The sequence below is a fragment of the Melanerpes formicivorus genome, unplaced genomic scaffold (assembly GCF_026170545.1).
Source record: "Melanerpes formicivorus ecotype bairdi unplaced genomic scaffold, bMelFor1.0.p_v2 SCAF_74, whole genome shotgun sequence".
Taxonomy (NCBI): domain Eukaryota; kingdom Metazoa; phylum Chordata; class Aves; order Piciformes; family Picidae; genus Melanerpes; species Melanerpes formicivorus.
The window spans coordinates 3,210,812-3,227,167 of record NW_027142426.1 but is presented as its reverse complement, the minus strand read 5'-3'; the positions used below and the strand labels follow the sequence as shown (position 1 = coordinate 3,227,167).

The window sequence follows — 16,356 nt, the reverse complement described above, 5'->3', positions numbered from 1 at the left end:
GCTGGGTCAAGACCCATTCCACTTTCCCTAGCATGGCTTAGAAAGTTTGGGACTGGTTATGAAACGCCTCACATGTGGCAGAAAAGCAGCTCTGTGGAGAGGGCAGTGAGACAGTTAAGGAGCATCTCAGAACTGAGTGCATCTCCATGGAACACTCAGGACCACAAGCATCGCTGCAGGACAAGCCCAGAGCCAGGGGTGGCTTTGGGGACTGGCTCCTCACTGGGCACATGGGCAGCTCTGCAGAGTGCACCTCCAGCTGCCATGATGAGGTTGCAGCTGCCTCTATGCCTGATCTAAAGTAATGCTGCAGTATTGGACTCAGGCTCCTTGCTCACCCTCCCTTCTACTGTCCCAGCCCCAGGCATGTCACCTGCCCAGAGGAGGCCAGAGCTCTTCAGTGCACTGAGTGGGGTAAGTGGGAAAGGCTGAAAACAAAACTAGTGTCCACAGGGCTGAGATAAGCCTGGGCAGCAATCACGAGAGGGAGATGGCCTGTGAGCACCATGCACACACACACTGAGCCTGCTTCCATGGAGCAGCATATTCCAGAAAGAAGGACACAGAGTGACAGGCAGGGAGGAGGGGCAGGGGCAAGTTGAATGGCACCAAGAGCAAGAGAGGACCATTAAGAAGGGAAACTATAAACACTGTGCTGATGGAAACAGCATCTGCACATGCATAGCACAGACTGCCTGCAAGCCCCCCAACTGCTCCTCAGACCTCCTCTTGGCAGGAGGCTGCATCCTTTGCAAACACTCAGCTCCAGCACAGTCTGCATCTGGAGCAGCAGCTGTCAAGGGTGAGAGGCTGAACTGCAGAGCTTTGGGTTTTATATCCATCTTTCTGCCTCAGGGAGAGGGGGGATATCCTGTGGAGCAGCAGGAACAGATGGTCAGTACCCCCCAAACCTCTACACAAATCTACAGGCAGCTCTGCCCTTCCCAATCTGTGCCCAGACCCAAAGTAGGAAGAGGTACAGGGTGGGAGCTCAGCTCTCGCCTCCATCCATCCCTGCCCATCTCAATCCATTTCTGCCATTCCTTTCATGCCAGCCCAATGCTTTTCTGTCCCTGATAGGTTTTGCCAAGGACTTTACTCAAAGGGTAGGGGTTGGGCACACAGACCCACTGCCCAAGGCATCTGCCATCATGCAGATGGGGGATGCAGAATCAGACCCAGGTTTCACTGAAACACCACCAGGCTGTAGCAGCCCTCCTCATTCACAACAAATGTGACATAAACCAGGTTATCTCGAGTGGTCTCTGAGGCCATCCTACGGGATTTCCCACCTGCCCCAGCCCAGGAATACAGAGGGATCTGTTACCACCTTGCAGCTCAGCTGTGCTAACTCAAACAGACTCACTCAACTGCTTGCAGCCATCTGTCCATGCCTTTGAAAAGAAAGCATCTAGAAACATCTGGAAACAAGCAGTGCCTGGCCAGCAGAGAAACAGCCACTCCATGTGTGGGCAGCTCAATGGTGCAGGTACTGAGAAAGGCAGCAGTAACAAGCGGCATGAGGGCTGGCATCGTCCCATAGGTGCCAACAGGTGCCTCAGCCTCCAGGCAGCACAGCCCCTGGGACATGCATTAAAATCCCAGGAGGCTTATAGGGGAAGCTTGACCTGTGAGGCAGGATCACAGCAGACTCACATCTCTCCAGCCAAGAGGAGCCAGAGCCACCTGGTCTGTCTGCCTCTTGCTCCAGCCTCTGAGAAACTCAGCAGCTGATAGGACCTGGGTGTCACAGGCACCACTGCAGTGAGGCACAACCATGAGGCTGGTAGCATCACGACCACCTCCCAGACAGGGCAGACAGTGCAGGCCTGCACCACCACAGGTTTCCAGGCTGCTCAGATGCCCTCTCAGCATAAAACCCACTGACATGCTTTCCTCCCTTCCACTATGCCACCACCTGGGTTTTTGCTCCCCCATTGCAATGGCTGGTCACGCTGGAAGGCAGTCTGGTGACATGCTGGTGCTCAAAACACAGCAGCACTGCAAAACCTACCCACAGCATCAAAGGCTCTCATTTTCTTCCCTATTCCTCTCCACTTGCCACCCCTATCCCTGCAGCCACATTCTCCAAAAAGCCAAACTGCAACAACATTTACAGAGCAGAATTTCCAGAAGAGAATCCCAGAGAGCAAAGATGAAAACAGTGAGAAGAAATACATCTCGGTACTCCCTGGAATTGCTTGCTGGCTTTCTGGGAGGATTCCCCACTCGCCCACCTCGCTGGCAAGTGCAGGCTCTGCCAGAGGCAGGCAGGGAGCCTGATTGTACGTCTTTATCTTGAAAGGGAAGTCATTTCCCTACCAGTGCTTTGAAGAGGGAGTTTAACGCTGACAAAGACGACCTCAACATCTGCCCGCGCACGCGCTGGACCCAGGCCGATTCATTAGGCGATCAAAGCGCCGTGCGGTCTTTAAATGCCTGTGCTTGATCTGCACCCCATAGGAAACCCCCAAGGGAACCCACCCCACTCCCTGTCTTGGGGTTTTCCATCCTGTCCTCCACCACAGGAACCAGTCTGTCCCCAGGAGCCGCAGATGAGCCTGTACAAGCAGCCCTGCTTCCCTGCCAAGGGCTTCTTCACAGAAAGAGTTGTTGGCCATTGGAATGTGCTGCCCAGGGAGGTGGTGGAGTCACCATCCCTGGAGGTATTCAAGAGGGGATAGGCACTTGAAGCCATGGCTTAGTTAGTCATGAGGTGTTGGGGGACAGGTTGGACTGGATGATCTGAGGTCTTTTCCAACCTTATTGATTCTATGACCCTCAGCCACCCACCTTTGTTTTGGCAAGGGACCCATTTTTCTGCATTGACCTCCAGCTTTCCACAGCTCATTTCGATGCACTTCTTGCAGCTCAGACAGAATTATCCCTTGCCTAATGCACCAGCCTTTAGGAGCAAGATGCCCAAAGATGCCACTTACTGCAAACACCTGCCCGAGCCCTGCAGAAGCCCCAAAGCTCCTGGGGTGTGTTACACCAAACTGAGACACCTTGAAGCTTGCCAGTTGACCATGCTGGACCAAGGAATAGACCCCTAGAGAGGGTGCAAGTCCCAGATCAGGGCTCCCAGAGAAGTACCCCAGGAGCCAGTGACACTGGTCTGCAATGGAGACAGTCCCATAGCACTGTGTGACATTAGAAAGCCCTGCAATAACAGATGAGACAGCCAACAGGGCTCTATCTGGAAGGCAATCTCTCAGCCTGGATCATCACAAGCCAAACATACAGGCAGCACAACCTCCTATGTACTCTTCCTCCCCTGTAGGAAATGGGATTAGATGTATCTTTCCTTCTGCAACTGCTGGTTCCAGCAGTCATTGAAAATGCAAGGGAAGAAGAGTTTTGCAAAGCGATGAGAAACAAGAGAGCAGGGATGCTTGCACAGTGGCAGGATCAGCCCCACAGCCTGCAAAAGGGCTTGAATGGCACGTTTCACTAATGCCTTTCCAGATGTCTGCTGAAAATAAGAAGGGTCAGACTCTCCCTGGTGTACACAGTGGAGGCTGCACTGGCTGCCCTAAAGCTAGCTCAGCTGACATCAGTGAAGAGCTGCCTTATCCTCCCATCTCTCTACAACCATCTGAAAAACCTCGCCGAAACATTTCATCCACAGCTGAGAAATGATTTGACACTCGGGCCTCTGGCTTCCCACCTGAGCAAAGCCACCAAAATATAAAGAGAAAATGTAATGCACAGTGCTCAGAGATCTCCACAGGAAAAACATTAGCCTCGTGGAACAGCATATTGTTCCTAATACAGAATTTATCAGGCTGACGTATAGATTTTCCTCCACAAAACGTAAACCCAGATCTGAAAAGCTATTAACTCCAAAGAGATCCATTAAAGACGTCTGTCTGCAGATGGTATTTAAGAGTATTGCATCATCCCAGGTATTGCCATGCTCTCTGGCTATGACTTGACTGCAGGTCACATAGTTAAAACTGCCTCCAACCCCCAAAATTCTTGACGTAAAGAAGATAATAGAAATGTTCAGCAGCCTAGAACATGGACTTTTCTATCAGCTCCAACTGAAGTCCATAAATATTAATGCATCCATAATTAGCCTTTTTAAATAATGCATCCAAAATTAAACATCAACGCAGTAATAAATCAGTCAGGGCTCTTTGTTGTAGGTTTGTTTGGGGGGAGGGAGATTGGTTCCCCCCCCCCCGTGTCTGACACATAAAATAATTCCCAATTCCCTCACCACCTTCTCCCCCCCTGGACCAGAACACTGGAGCCCCCATTGGACCCAATCTGATGCCATTTGTACTTAAAAGTCTTCATTCTTTCATTTAGGAAAAAAAATAAAAGTCAAATTTGCTTTTTGATTTGCAAAATAATGACATGCAGCCAGCCTGAGCCAAAGCTGAGCTAATGTTATTGAAACCACACGACGTGAAGGGAGACAAAGCTCATCTCAGGAGTCAAGGTGAGGGAGAAAGTCAAGTTTGCAAACTCTCTCTCTCTCCTCCCTCACCAGCACAGCACTCACAGGAGCCAAGATCTGGTCCCTGCACAATGGGCAGGCAAGATAGAAACCCCCCCCCCACCCCCGACACACCAGGTTTGCAGGGGCTTTCCTCCAACTCATCCTCCTCAGAGCTTACTGCAGGTACCCAGCCTGGGTGCCTGCATCTCACCTGCTTTTTCCCTGATCAAAATGGAAAATCCAAACAGGCTTTGGAGAAGCAACCTGCAGCAGAGGCCCCCGAGCCAGGCTAGACACTCTGCAAAAAGCCATCCAAGAGATCACTCTGCATTTGCTTATCTATAATTACTGATCAGCTGGAGCGCTACCATCCATGGGAGGTTTCTGGCAGGGTAATAGAATCGTTTGCATTCTTGAGCTCCAAATTCTTTGCCCTAACACATCCCAGCATTTACTGCAGTATTCCCACAGCAGAGCCATCTCTCTGCTGCTCAAGCACACCATCCGTAGCTCCTCATCAGGAGCTTGCTGTTAGAGGCTCTGGACACCCTGCTTTGGACACCCCTGCATCAATAACCCACACCTCCTCTGTTCTATCACCTGTATATCTCAAACTGCCTAACAACCCTTACATGGAGCAGATTTCACAGCAGCCATACAAGAAGGAAAATCCACAGTTACTTCCAGTTAGGAAATTCTTGAGTAAACGCCCCAGGACATGCAGCATGCTCCATCCCATGTTGCTGTAACTTCCCAGCTGGCACTCCAGCAAGCCTGGGAAGCAGGTCTGCAGGAAAACACAAGCTTCTCCTTTTGCATCACCCAGTCACTCCTATTAACTGTTTCCAGGAACAAGAAGGTGCTCATCATTCTCAGTCACATGGATTGCCACAGCCTGCAATGCAGTAAACTCACTTTTGTCTTCCAAGGCTCTGCCAAACCCAAAGACCTGTCTTTAAGTGAGCTTCTGCCTTGATGCTACACGTTCCTGCATGCTCAAAGCAATTGTGGGTGCTCTGGTCACCGTCCCAGTTTACAAAGGCAAACAGAGGTGGTTTCTCAGTGCAAACACCACTATACTTGACTGCCCTTTCCTCTTGCAACATCAGCACCCACAAAACTGAGATGTCTCCCCCCTCCAAGTCTCACACTGTCCCACCATCTGCCCCCAGAGCGTGCTCATGAAGGCCAAGCCACTTACGACTGATGGACGCTGCAGTTGTAGAAAACAAAATCCACAGAGGCAAACTTCTTCCCTGTCTCCTTAGATTTCAGGTAGAGCTTCACCACTCGCTTGTCCCCTGGGAGAGACACAGGCAGGAAAAGGCATCAGAAAGAACACAGTGCACAGACCAGCATCCAGCCCACGGCTTGCGATGGGTTGGAAGGAGCTAGGCATCACTACCCAGCCCAGTTAACTAACAAAATTCCCTGTATCTGGCAACAAAAGGTGTTCTTCCAGTCAGCCACCAAACAGGCCAGCAGAGCCCAAACACAGCTCTGAGTGCCTACTGCTAATTGCAACCCCCCTGGCATGGAGGCAGGTGTTTTGAGTTGTATTGATGGTACTGAAGGGGAACTTAACATTTCTGGGGTCAGCAGAATGTCCTAGAGCAGATGGCTACCTGGCATGGCCACGACCTGCTGTAGCACATTAATCAAGGGGTGGTCCATAGGTGGGAAGAAGAACAGGGTGCCCCAGACTGGTGTACAGACCAATACAGCATCAGCAAGTAGCTGTGCCCATGGCTTGGAGGAGACCAAGGACCAGTTCCCTATGATCAGCAATGTCCTTCTCCTCCTATACCCCAAGAATCCAACTCAGGTCCTGCTCAGGGACTGGGACCTGCCACCGTGGGAGGACTGTCCTCTTCCACATCTGTCTGTGGGACAAGGTTTGTCCATGGCTTTTTTCCAACCCCAGGGCATAAGGCTCACCTTGGCCCCTGGTGATGGGGATTACATCCTTGGCAGAGGGAGAACTGCAGTAGATCTTCCCATCTTCAATGCGGCTCTCAGACTCAGTGAAGTCTTCGAAGGAGCAGTTGACTCCTGCTGAGAGGTCTGGGACATTCCAGGCCTGCAGGACCAGCTGAGGTGGAGAGGCAAGAGCATTAACACAGGAAACTGGCAAAAAAGAGTTCTCTGTGTCTGCCATATGAAGCCCAACCAACAGAAAAGACCAGGGCTGCAATCCCTCCTCTTCCACCCACATGTTCTGGGGAGACCTGCTCCAGGCTTTTGCAAGCAAGCCCTATCCATGGACCTCCCTGCTCAAGCAAGGAGAGCAGATTCAAATGGGTTAAAAGATGAAATGAGTCACAGCTTCCCATTCTCTGCCCTCACCATACCACAAGCCATTACACCTAACCTCTCTACAAAGACCGAGCACAGAGTCAGGGACAAAGAGTGTTTTGCAGAAAAGCATCCACTCTGGCAGAGCTGAGGAGAGAAGGAATCCACCTCTCCCTTTGCAAATTCATTCCCAGGGTCAGCAGTTCTCACTTTACAAAATGCTTGCCTTATTTCTAATTTGAATTTTTCACAGCTTCCAGCCATTAGTTCTTGTTATGCCTTTCCTTGATAGATTAAAAAGCCCTTTAGTCCCTGATATTTGCTCCTTGTAAAGGCACTTATACTCTGTAATCAAGTCACCTCTTAATCTTCTTTTTGATAAGCTAAGCAGATTGAGCTGTGGAAGTCTCTCACTGCAAGGCATTTTCTCCAGCTTTCAACTCATTTGCATGATGTTTACAGGAGGTTTTCAGCCTCTCCCTTCAAAATCTGGACTTCAGTCTGAGCACAGTTTCCCCACATTGACCACACCAGACCTCTGCACAGCATCCTGCCCTCGGTCAGGGAGACAACCACTCAAGAGGTGACAACATCACGTAGCCTCCAGTTTCACCCAAGAAGCATTAAAGCCCCACAGTGATGGCTCAGCCCTGGCACCACTTTCTAGGACCCTGGCTGAATGCCTGTCTTCTCCCTCTGTGTATAACTTCAGACTCGACTATATCAAATCTCCATTTCTCTGCAAGACCAACTGCTCTGAAGGAAATCTCAGCCCACACTGCCCCCTCAGTCCCAGCATCCCAGTGGGGCCCGTCCCCAGCCGTCTTGCATTTATCTCCACATCACCAACAAGCATCAGCTGCTGCAGAAGCACTTTCCAAACTGTTCCCATCCAGTGGCAACTCCCCTCTGCTGAGGACTTTTTGAGATCTGTCACAGAGCCAGCTCTTAATCCACTTAACACATGCTTTATCAATATTGTATAATGCTAATTTTTAATCAGAACATTGTGTTGGACCGAGTCAAATGCCTTGTAGGAGCCTAAGAACATCACATCCCCACAGTCCCTCTTCTAATTCAAGTCATCATTTCATCAAAGAACAAAATGTGGTTTGCTTGACATAAAACCACATCGACTGGCATTAATTATATTCCCATCCTTTAAGTCTTTATTAATTGTACCCTGCACCAGGTTTTTTTCCTTTAGTCTTTCTAAACTTGACATCAGACTAAGCAGTCTCTGACCATTTGGCCCTTGCTGCATCTGGAGAAAGAAACAAATCAGCACCTTTTCTGTTTTCAGGGCTTTTCTTAACGTTGCTTATTTATTACAAAGTCACATTGCAACAAATATCTGCAGGCCATGGAACTCCTTGGCCAACTCTTATAGGACTCCTGAGTGTCAGATATCCAGACATGGCAGTTTTCAAAACTTTATTGCTAGTATATGCTGTTTCATATTCTCTTCACAGTGCTAATGGCCTGGAAAATACTTCAGGGAAGTCCATCATCCTTTCTGTCTGCTCAGAGACAGAGCAGCGAGTTGTGCATCAAAGCCTCATCCCAAAATACCCACCGCAGGCCAGGGTCAGAGACAGGATATTGAGCTAGATAGATTGCTGGCCTACAAATGGTATCTCTGATGCTGGGGTTTGTATTACAGAGAAATATTTATTGCTTGGTTATGTCTATGCTGAATAATCAGCAGCTGGTTTGTTATCTCCATCAATAGGCCAGCCCTTATCAATGCCCTGCATTTTGCTTATGTTTTAGGTGTCTGACTTCCTTTCCCTGTCTTCCTATTTGTTGTATACACATTCATTATTTTTAATTAGAATCATACAATTGTTAGGGTTGGAAGGGACCTCAAGGATCATCTAGTTCCAACCCCCTTGCTATGGGCAGGGACACCTCACACTACATCAGGTTGCTCAGAGCCACATCCAGCCTGGCCTTAAAATCCTCTAGGGATGAGGCTTCCACCACCTCCCTGGGCAACCTGTGCCAGTGTCTCACCATCCACATGGGGAAGAACTTCTTCCTAACATGCAGTCTGAATCTATCCATTTCTATTTTTTTTCTATTCCCCCTAATCCTATCATTACCTGACACCCTAAAAAGTCCCTCCCCAGCTTTCTTGTAGGCCCCCTTAAGATACTGGAAAGCCACAATAAAGTCTCCTCGAAGCCTTCTCTTCTCCAGAATGAATAACCCCAACTCTCTGAGTCTGCCCTCATAGGAGAGGTGCTCCAGCCCTTTAAACATCCTCATGGGCCTTCTCTGGACACGTTCCAGCACCTCCAGATCCTTCCTGTAACGGGGGCTCCAGAACTGGATGGGGTACTCCAGGTGGGGTCTCACCAGAGCAGAGCACAGGGTGAGAATCACCACCCTCGACCTGCTAGCAATGCTTTTCTTGATGGAGCCAGCCTCCCCAACCATCAGTTGCACCAACTGTCACCTCCCCAGCCATCATCTCCAGAAGGTCAGGAAGTGGCTGGGGGCAATCTGCAGGCAGCAGAGGTGGCTTACCGGGACCTCTGACATGGTGACGGAGATGTTCTTGGGCTGCACGGTGAGCTGCACGCACTGCCGCAGGTCAGAGGCGAAGCGCTGGGGCTCATCTGCCCGCTCACAACGGTCCTTGCGGGAACATCTGCAGGGGGATGGAACCAGCACGGTGAGGAGGACAATCCCCTGGGGTCCTGCATGGCTCTGGGCTGATGCCATGGCAGACAGGCCCTTTGGTATGGAGGTGATGCCCAGTTAGGGACCGTGGGTGCCTGAGGCCCATACAGGAGCTCTGCTTTCCCCTTGTGCCAGCACAGGGACTTCTAGGGGTCTTTTATGTTCATCTTATCTTATCAGCACAAAGAAGTAGAACCCAGGAGCCCAAAGACAGGATTTAAGTGCTCACACAGGTATTTGTGAGCGCTGCTTGGGTGTCATGGGAAGGGATGACAGACCCTTTGGACTCCTCTCTCCCCCGCTATGCTTCAGGACTGAAGTCCAGGAGATATGTCCCCAGGGAGACCAGCAGTGGGGAGGGACCATGGTTTGCTGGTGTGGCCCTTGGGCCAAGCCTGTGGTACTTACATGTTGTGGAGGACACACCAGCCACAGTGGGGATCCCGGGAGCCCAGGCACAGCTCACAGCTCTCATACTGCTCACAGCTCTCCACTGGCACCCGTGTCACCTGCAGCAAACAGGCAGGGAGCAACAGAAGATGATGGGCTGTAATGTTTCCTGCTGCACCCATGGCTAGACCCTGCCAGAAACAGGAGTCACCCTGCCCTGTGGCTCCCACCCCATCAGACAGGACACAGTGGTGGGGAGCAGGCTAAGCTCCCACCATTACCCAGGCAGCATGCCTGCAGGCAACACTTCCATCCCAGGGAGGCTTTTTCCCCAGCCAAGCTCCTTCCACCACCGCATCTTTGCAGGGTTGTGGGAGCAGGCTGTGCTGGCTCAGGCCCACGTCAGCTCCCCATACTGGCCAGGCACCCCGTGGCTGCCGCAGCCCTGCTCCGAAAGGGTTACCAGTCCTTTATTAATTGCTCCTCCAGATTTGATTAAAATCCCCTCATTCTCAGAGCCCTCCGAGCTCTGTTACAACTGTTCATTTAATTACTTTCCACCAGCACTCTGATAACACCGAGCCGTAGTAGGGAAGAGAGCGAGTTTTATTAAGGAGAGGGGAGGAGAAGAGGGGGACAGGGAGGGGGTGCAGGCAGCTGCCTGCTCACCTGAGTGAGGAGCCAGCAGCGCCAAGCAGCTGTCTGCACCTCCCATGCTCGTGCCTCAGTTTCCCCACTGCTGCCACAGGGCAGGACTAATTAACTAAAATTTGCAAACTTCTCCACTGCAGGCTAAGCCCAGGGTGCTTTCCCTCCTCCCAGCCCAGTAGCATGGGATCATGGGATCAGCATGGTGCCTACAGGGCTGGGATAATGCTATCCAACCAGCACTCTTCAGCTTGCATACTGATAAGGATACCTGTAGCATCTCCATTTGTTTGTCCCTGACATTGCTTCAGGAGATGGTGGCAAGGAGGGTGGCAGCAGGTCCCCCCAGGGTAGACCCTGCACAGGTGCATGCCAGCCCCTGGGGAAGACACCCAGTCCAGGCTAACATAACCACTCCACCACCCCCCACACCTCCAACATAGCCCCCACAGAGGGGAGGCTTAGCTGAACCAGGCCTTAGACAAGAACACAGCCAAGGACAAACATGGCCCAGGACAGCTGCATGAAGGAACACAAATGCAATTTTTTCCTCACCTGGAAAGCCACAGCTTTCCTGCTGTAGAGCAGAAAACAGAGACTGGAGCTTGGAGGAGGAGGTAAAGGGCTCTGCAGTCTCCATGGGGCTGTCTAGACAAACCCATGGTCCTACTCCAGCATCTTTCTCCCTCCCAAGCTGGCAGCCAGGAGACCTGCTATGCTCTGAACTCCACAGTAGTTCCACTCACACATGCATCTCTGCTGGGCAGAGACACAGGATCTGTGTCACCCCACAGGGTATGGTGTGTGTCCCTGCTCAAACCAGATCCAAAAAGTGCCACCATGTGGCATGAACCTGCTTCACCTGCTCCAATGTAGCCTATGGCCAGATGAACTTGCACCAGCAAGCTCTGCTGCAGGTTGGGTATCACGCAAACACTCATGACCAAAACTTCCCTACCATGAGCCCTGATGGCACCACCAGGATGGCAGCACCAGATCCAGATCAGATCTGTACCTCTTGGTTGACTTAGCACGAGCAACAGCAGAGACCGAAGGGTGCACACCAAAGCTGAGGGGCCCAGCAGCCCCATGTCCCCAAGCACAAAAGCAGACACCCCAGAGGAGAAAAAGTTATTTGTGGAGCAAGGAGTTTTTGCTAACCTGCAAAACTCCTGCTTAGGAGAGGATGGACAGAACAGGAAGGCCAGCCCCTCATTGCAAGAAAGGTCAGGAAGCCCTCAGTCCCCAGGGACCATGGGGATTTCAAGCAGCTGCTGCTAACAATTAATGCCTGGAGCACAGCCCCAGGGAGGACAGGAACAGCAGGGCCACAGACTCAATGCCTCAGGGCAGTGCTTTTGCAGAGAGGAGCATGGAGGAGCTGCCACTCTGGCCTGGGAAAGGAGTCCCCAGGTAGCCCCAGCTCCAGGAAGCAAAGAGCAGACTCACCAGGGAGTTGCCTGAAAGGTTTCCCAGCACAAGGGACTGCAGGCTGGGGTGGCAATGTAGGCTGCCAAGTCAATAAAAAGCAGAGGGGTTACCATGCCCTCCTCTTACCTGTTTCTCAGTCATGGCATAGATATGCTGGCGGTCAGGACTCAGCACCAGGTCTCGCAGAATGGAGCTGCCCTCGTGGGCCACGACATTCTCATACTGCAGCGCTTGGTGCTTCCTCTCAGCCAGCAAGTCCACCAGGATCTGTGGGGAGAGCAAGGTGGGGTGAGCACAGTCCCACACGCACCCCAGCCCCTACCCATGGTGTGGAATGGGGAATGTGCTTTGCTAGGGATGCCACCATTCCATCCCACACCAGCATGGCCATTGCCACTGCAGCACAGCTGCCCTGCTTCCCTCAATGCTGCGCTCAGCCTCAGAGCCCCTCCAACTTGCAGCATGGCACAGAGGAGCTCCTTGATTGCAGTAAAGCAGCAAACCCATCTTGCCACAGCAGCACTGAAAGCAGCTGGCAGGACACATTGCACCAAGCCCAGGCCAGGAGGCTGTGGTGCATGCAGGCTGGGCTCCTGTCTCCCCATCCATTAGAGGAAACACTTGGGCTCATGACCGGCAAAGTCAAGAGGGTCTCGAGGAAGCTGAGGGTCAACAGAGGTTCAGAAAGCTCCTTTGTTCCCTGAGCAGGAACGTGGCAAAGGCTTTAATCCCCTTATAGCTTGCAATTACGTTAAAGCTCTTCCTAAGCACAATGGTTTCTGGCTATACTGGTGATAACCACATCAGGAGGCACCATGGGGCACTTACTGAGTAGAAGCTAGACTCGGCTCCACTACGTGCTATAACCTACCTGCCACCAGATGCTTGCTGCAAATGTCATCACTTGCAATACCCCCAGATTCAAGCTGGCCCCTGGGACAGGGCAGCCCCAGGGAAGACAGTGCTGAATAAATGGCTCAGTGGGTCTGTTCTGCTCTAATGGGATGGGACAGGATGGGGACTATGCCAGCAGCACATCCTGCAAAAACCCCAGCAGCAGGCAGAGAAGCATGCCCAGTGAGATGGAGCAAATGCTGCCCCAGATCAGCTCCACACTGATGCCAGCACATGCAGGGTTCTGGTCCAGCATCCCCATCTGCAGGGCTCAGGATCCCCCCCCAGTGCATGGGATCAAGAATTGTTAGGGTTGGAAAGGACCTCAAGGATCATCTCCAACCCCCCTGCCGTGAGCAGGGACACCTTACACATCAGGTTGCTCAGAGCCACATCCAGCCTGACCTCAAAAACCTCCAGGGATGAGGCTTCCACCACCTTCCTGAGCAACCTGTTCCAGTGTCTCACTACCCTCATGGGAAAGAACTTCTTCCTAACATCCAGTCTGAATCTACCCATTTCTATTTTTTTTTTCCATTCCCCCTAGTCCTATCATTACCTGACACCCTAAAAAGTCCCTCACCAGCTTTCTTGTAAGCCCCCTTTAATATACTGGAAGGCCACAATAAGGTCTCCTCAGTGCCTTCTCTTCTCCAAACTGGACAGCCCCAGCTCTTTCAGTCTGCCCTCACAGGAGAGGTGCTCCAGCCCTCTGATCATCCTTGTGGCCCTTCCCATGACCATGCCCAAGCACTTGTGCCACCCATGGCAGTCACCCTGGCATGCCAGTCACCCTGGTCCCCCTCCTGCAATAAATCACCACTGGCATTTGCATAGTTCCCAATCAGGAGGATACGGGCCAGGAAAGCAGGATCCCGGTGTGCAGCTGATTAGCATGGAAATGTATGCGGCTCACAAACAAACTGGGGCCCGTTTAATTAGAGCGGCGCCTTTGATTCACTGCCAGCCTCCTGCATGCACCAGCCCTGGATTATTTTTAGGCAGTTTTACAAAACAAATGTATTTAATTAAGAAAGAGACCCCTGAGCAACCAGAGAGTGACGAGTCCTGCACAGCAGTGAGCAAAGGGGCCGCCCTCTCCATGGGGACATGGCGAGTGGGCTTGCAGAGCCAGGCTAACTCCTGAGAACACACAGCACAGCCCCAAAACCCCTGTACATCCTGCTGCAGGACTGAAAAGCCTCCTCCACAACCCAAAGTGCTCCTGGTATTTACCTGCCCTTCTCAGCATCCTTTTGCCAAGCCCCTACACAGACTCTGATCCCCATCACTCCCCCCCCACACCTTGGGTACCACTGTACTAGAGAATCCAGAGATGCTGAACATCCATCCTGAAGGTACAGCCTGCCCTTTTGGGGGTGAAAGGGTGTGTCTTTCTGACCAGGTCCCAGATCACATTTGCTACTGCTCCAAGTACCAGAGGAGGGCAAGCCCCAGACACCTGTGGTACAGGGCCATGTGAAACCCCTGCCCCACAGTACCCCATGCTCAGTGGTACCCAGCATCACCCCCAGAGCCCACCAAACCTCACAGGTTACTCCCCTCCTGGTTCTCAGCATCTCCTCTACAAAGTCCTGTCCAAGTCAGCTCTCTGGAGGACAGCAAAGGGGAGCATACCCCCCTCCAGCAGGGCACCAGCTCCCCCTGCAACGTGACAAATGCACCTTTACAACCCTTTTATGGGCCACAGTTGCGGCACAGAGGAATCAATACAGTTTTACCCTGGTTCTAAAATAGATCTATGGCTGGATGTCGCACTGGCAGTAATTTTTAACTAGGAGGGTAATTTCCCCATTACATTATTGCACTGCACAGTGCTGGGAAAGAGAAAGAGCTGTATTTAAAAAAAAAAAAAAAAAAAGAAAGAAAGAAAAAAAAAGTAACAGACATGGAGCACTTCCAGTTAATTTGAGGCTCCAGGAAGAACCTAAAAATACTCTCAGTAGTCAAACAGGGCTGGAGCCCAGCCTACCGCACATCAGGGTGCTCTAGAGGGGAGCACAACGCCACCCCAGGCTTTCACACATAGGGATCCTGCTCTCTGGCAACTCTCCTCCTGCTAAGGATGATCTATAGGTAGGTTTGGGATTCAGGAAAGTGACATTTGCAAGACGTGGTAATTGAGTTGTTTTCTGGCTGGACAAAAGGACAGGTTTCTGAGTTAGCTCATGGTGAGCAAACTCATCCTGCAGCTCCCCCCACCCCCAGCATAAGGAGATCACCAGCAGATAGATCCAACATCATTCCACACCAGGAGAATCTGACTGCCCATAGCACCTGCTGCCATGTGGGCAAAGGTGGGAACCCTAGCATCAGAGCCTTTCCAGTGTGATCAGCCTGATGGGAACCTATCTCTCCCAGCTGGTGGGAAGGGGATGGGATGCTTGGACCATAACATATTGCAGGTTGTAGCAAGGTGGGCGACAGTCTCTTCTCCCAACTGACAAACAACAGAAGAAGATGAAATGGCCTCAAGTTGCACCAGGGGAGGTTTGAATTGGCTATTAGGAAAAATGTATTCACTAAAAGGATTGGAAGGGACGAGGCTGCCCAGGGAAATGGTTGAATTACCAAGCCTGGAGGTAGTCAAAAGACATGTAGGTGTGGCATTTAGGGACTTGGTTTAGTGGTGACTTGGCAGTGCTGGGTCAACAGTTGGGTTCAATGACCTTAGAGATCTTTTCCAAACTAAAGAATTCTGTGATTCTGTAGGATGCAGAAAGTGCCTCCCATATCTTACAGGCACCGGGAGGGACCACTTCCCCCCCTCTCCCACACCCGCAGGGTAGGTGGGGGCAGGGGAAGAGGAAGAGGATGCGGTTTAATCAGAGCAGCCCCCCTCGGAAACACGCTCCTTCCTGCCCACCCTGCCTGCCTTCCCCCCCAGGGGAAAAGACATTTACCACAAATAAATAAATAAATAAACCTATTAACCTTTCTCCTCATCCTGGTGCTGATATAATTACCCAATACTAATAATTACTCGCACTAATTTCTTGTTCAGGATTCCTGCCCTCGCTCTTGCCTGCCTCAGGCTGGCTTCAGGCAGCAGCTCTGCAGAGCTGCCTCTTGTGAGGGGCTGGCAGGAGACCCAGGGGGCGACTGGACCCCAGGGCTGTACCAGGGTGGAGGAGCAGGAGCGAGGTTGCCTTGTTGGGCTGCTGCCTCATTTTCTATATAGAGGAGACCAGAGGCAAGAAATTAAAAGCTCCCTGCTGGGGTGAATCTTCTCAAAGCAAGCCTGGAAGCTGCTCTGCCAGAGACCCACCACCCTCCCATCCAAAGTGAGGAGCCCATCTCACAGGAGAACACCCAGCACAATTTTACTCTGAAAAGGGAAGGGTTTAGATCTGTTCCCTGCAGAAGCCAAGTGGGCTGGTAGAAGCAGCACAAGGCCAGGAAATGCAAAGGCATCTCACCTTACCAGCAGGCTTCTTGCCTTCCAGGCCAGCCACAAAGAACCCCAGCAAAAGAAAGATGAGGCAAAGGTGGACATGCAGTTCTTCAAACCCCAGGCACCCCAGCACAATGACTGACCA

General features: G+C 51.6%; 1 protein-coding gene across 3 annotated transcripts in view; it reads right to left on the bottom strand.

Annotated features, from left to right (window-relative positions):
- PLXNA1 (plexin A1) overlaps positions 1-16,356 on the bottom strand; it is a 124,827-nt gene that overhangs the window by 60,773 nt on the left and 47,698 nt on the right. For all 3 annotated transcript variants that reach the window (XM_068163797.1, XM_068163799.1, XM_068163798.1), the window contains exons 4-8: positions 12,029-12,169; positions 9,842-9,942; positions 9,278-9,401; positions 6,389-6,542; positions 5,652-5,751 (exon numbers count right to left, since the gene is read on the bottom strand). In XM_068163797.1, the coding sequence (XP_068019898.1) occupies positions 5,652-5,751; positions 6,389-6,542; positions 9,278-9,401; positions 9,842-9,942; positions 12,029-12,169 (620 nt within the window). The remainder of the gene's footprint in view (positions 1-5,651; positions 5,752-6,388; positions 6,543-9,277; positions 9,402-9,841; positions 9,943-12,028; positions 12,170-16,356) is intronic.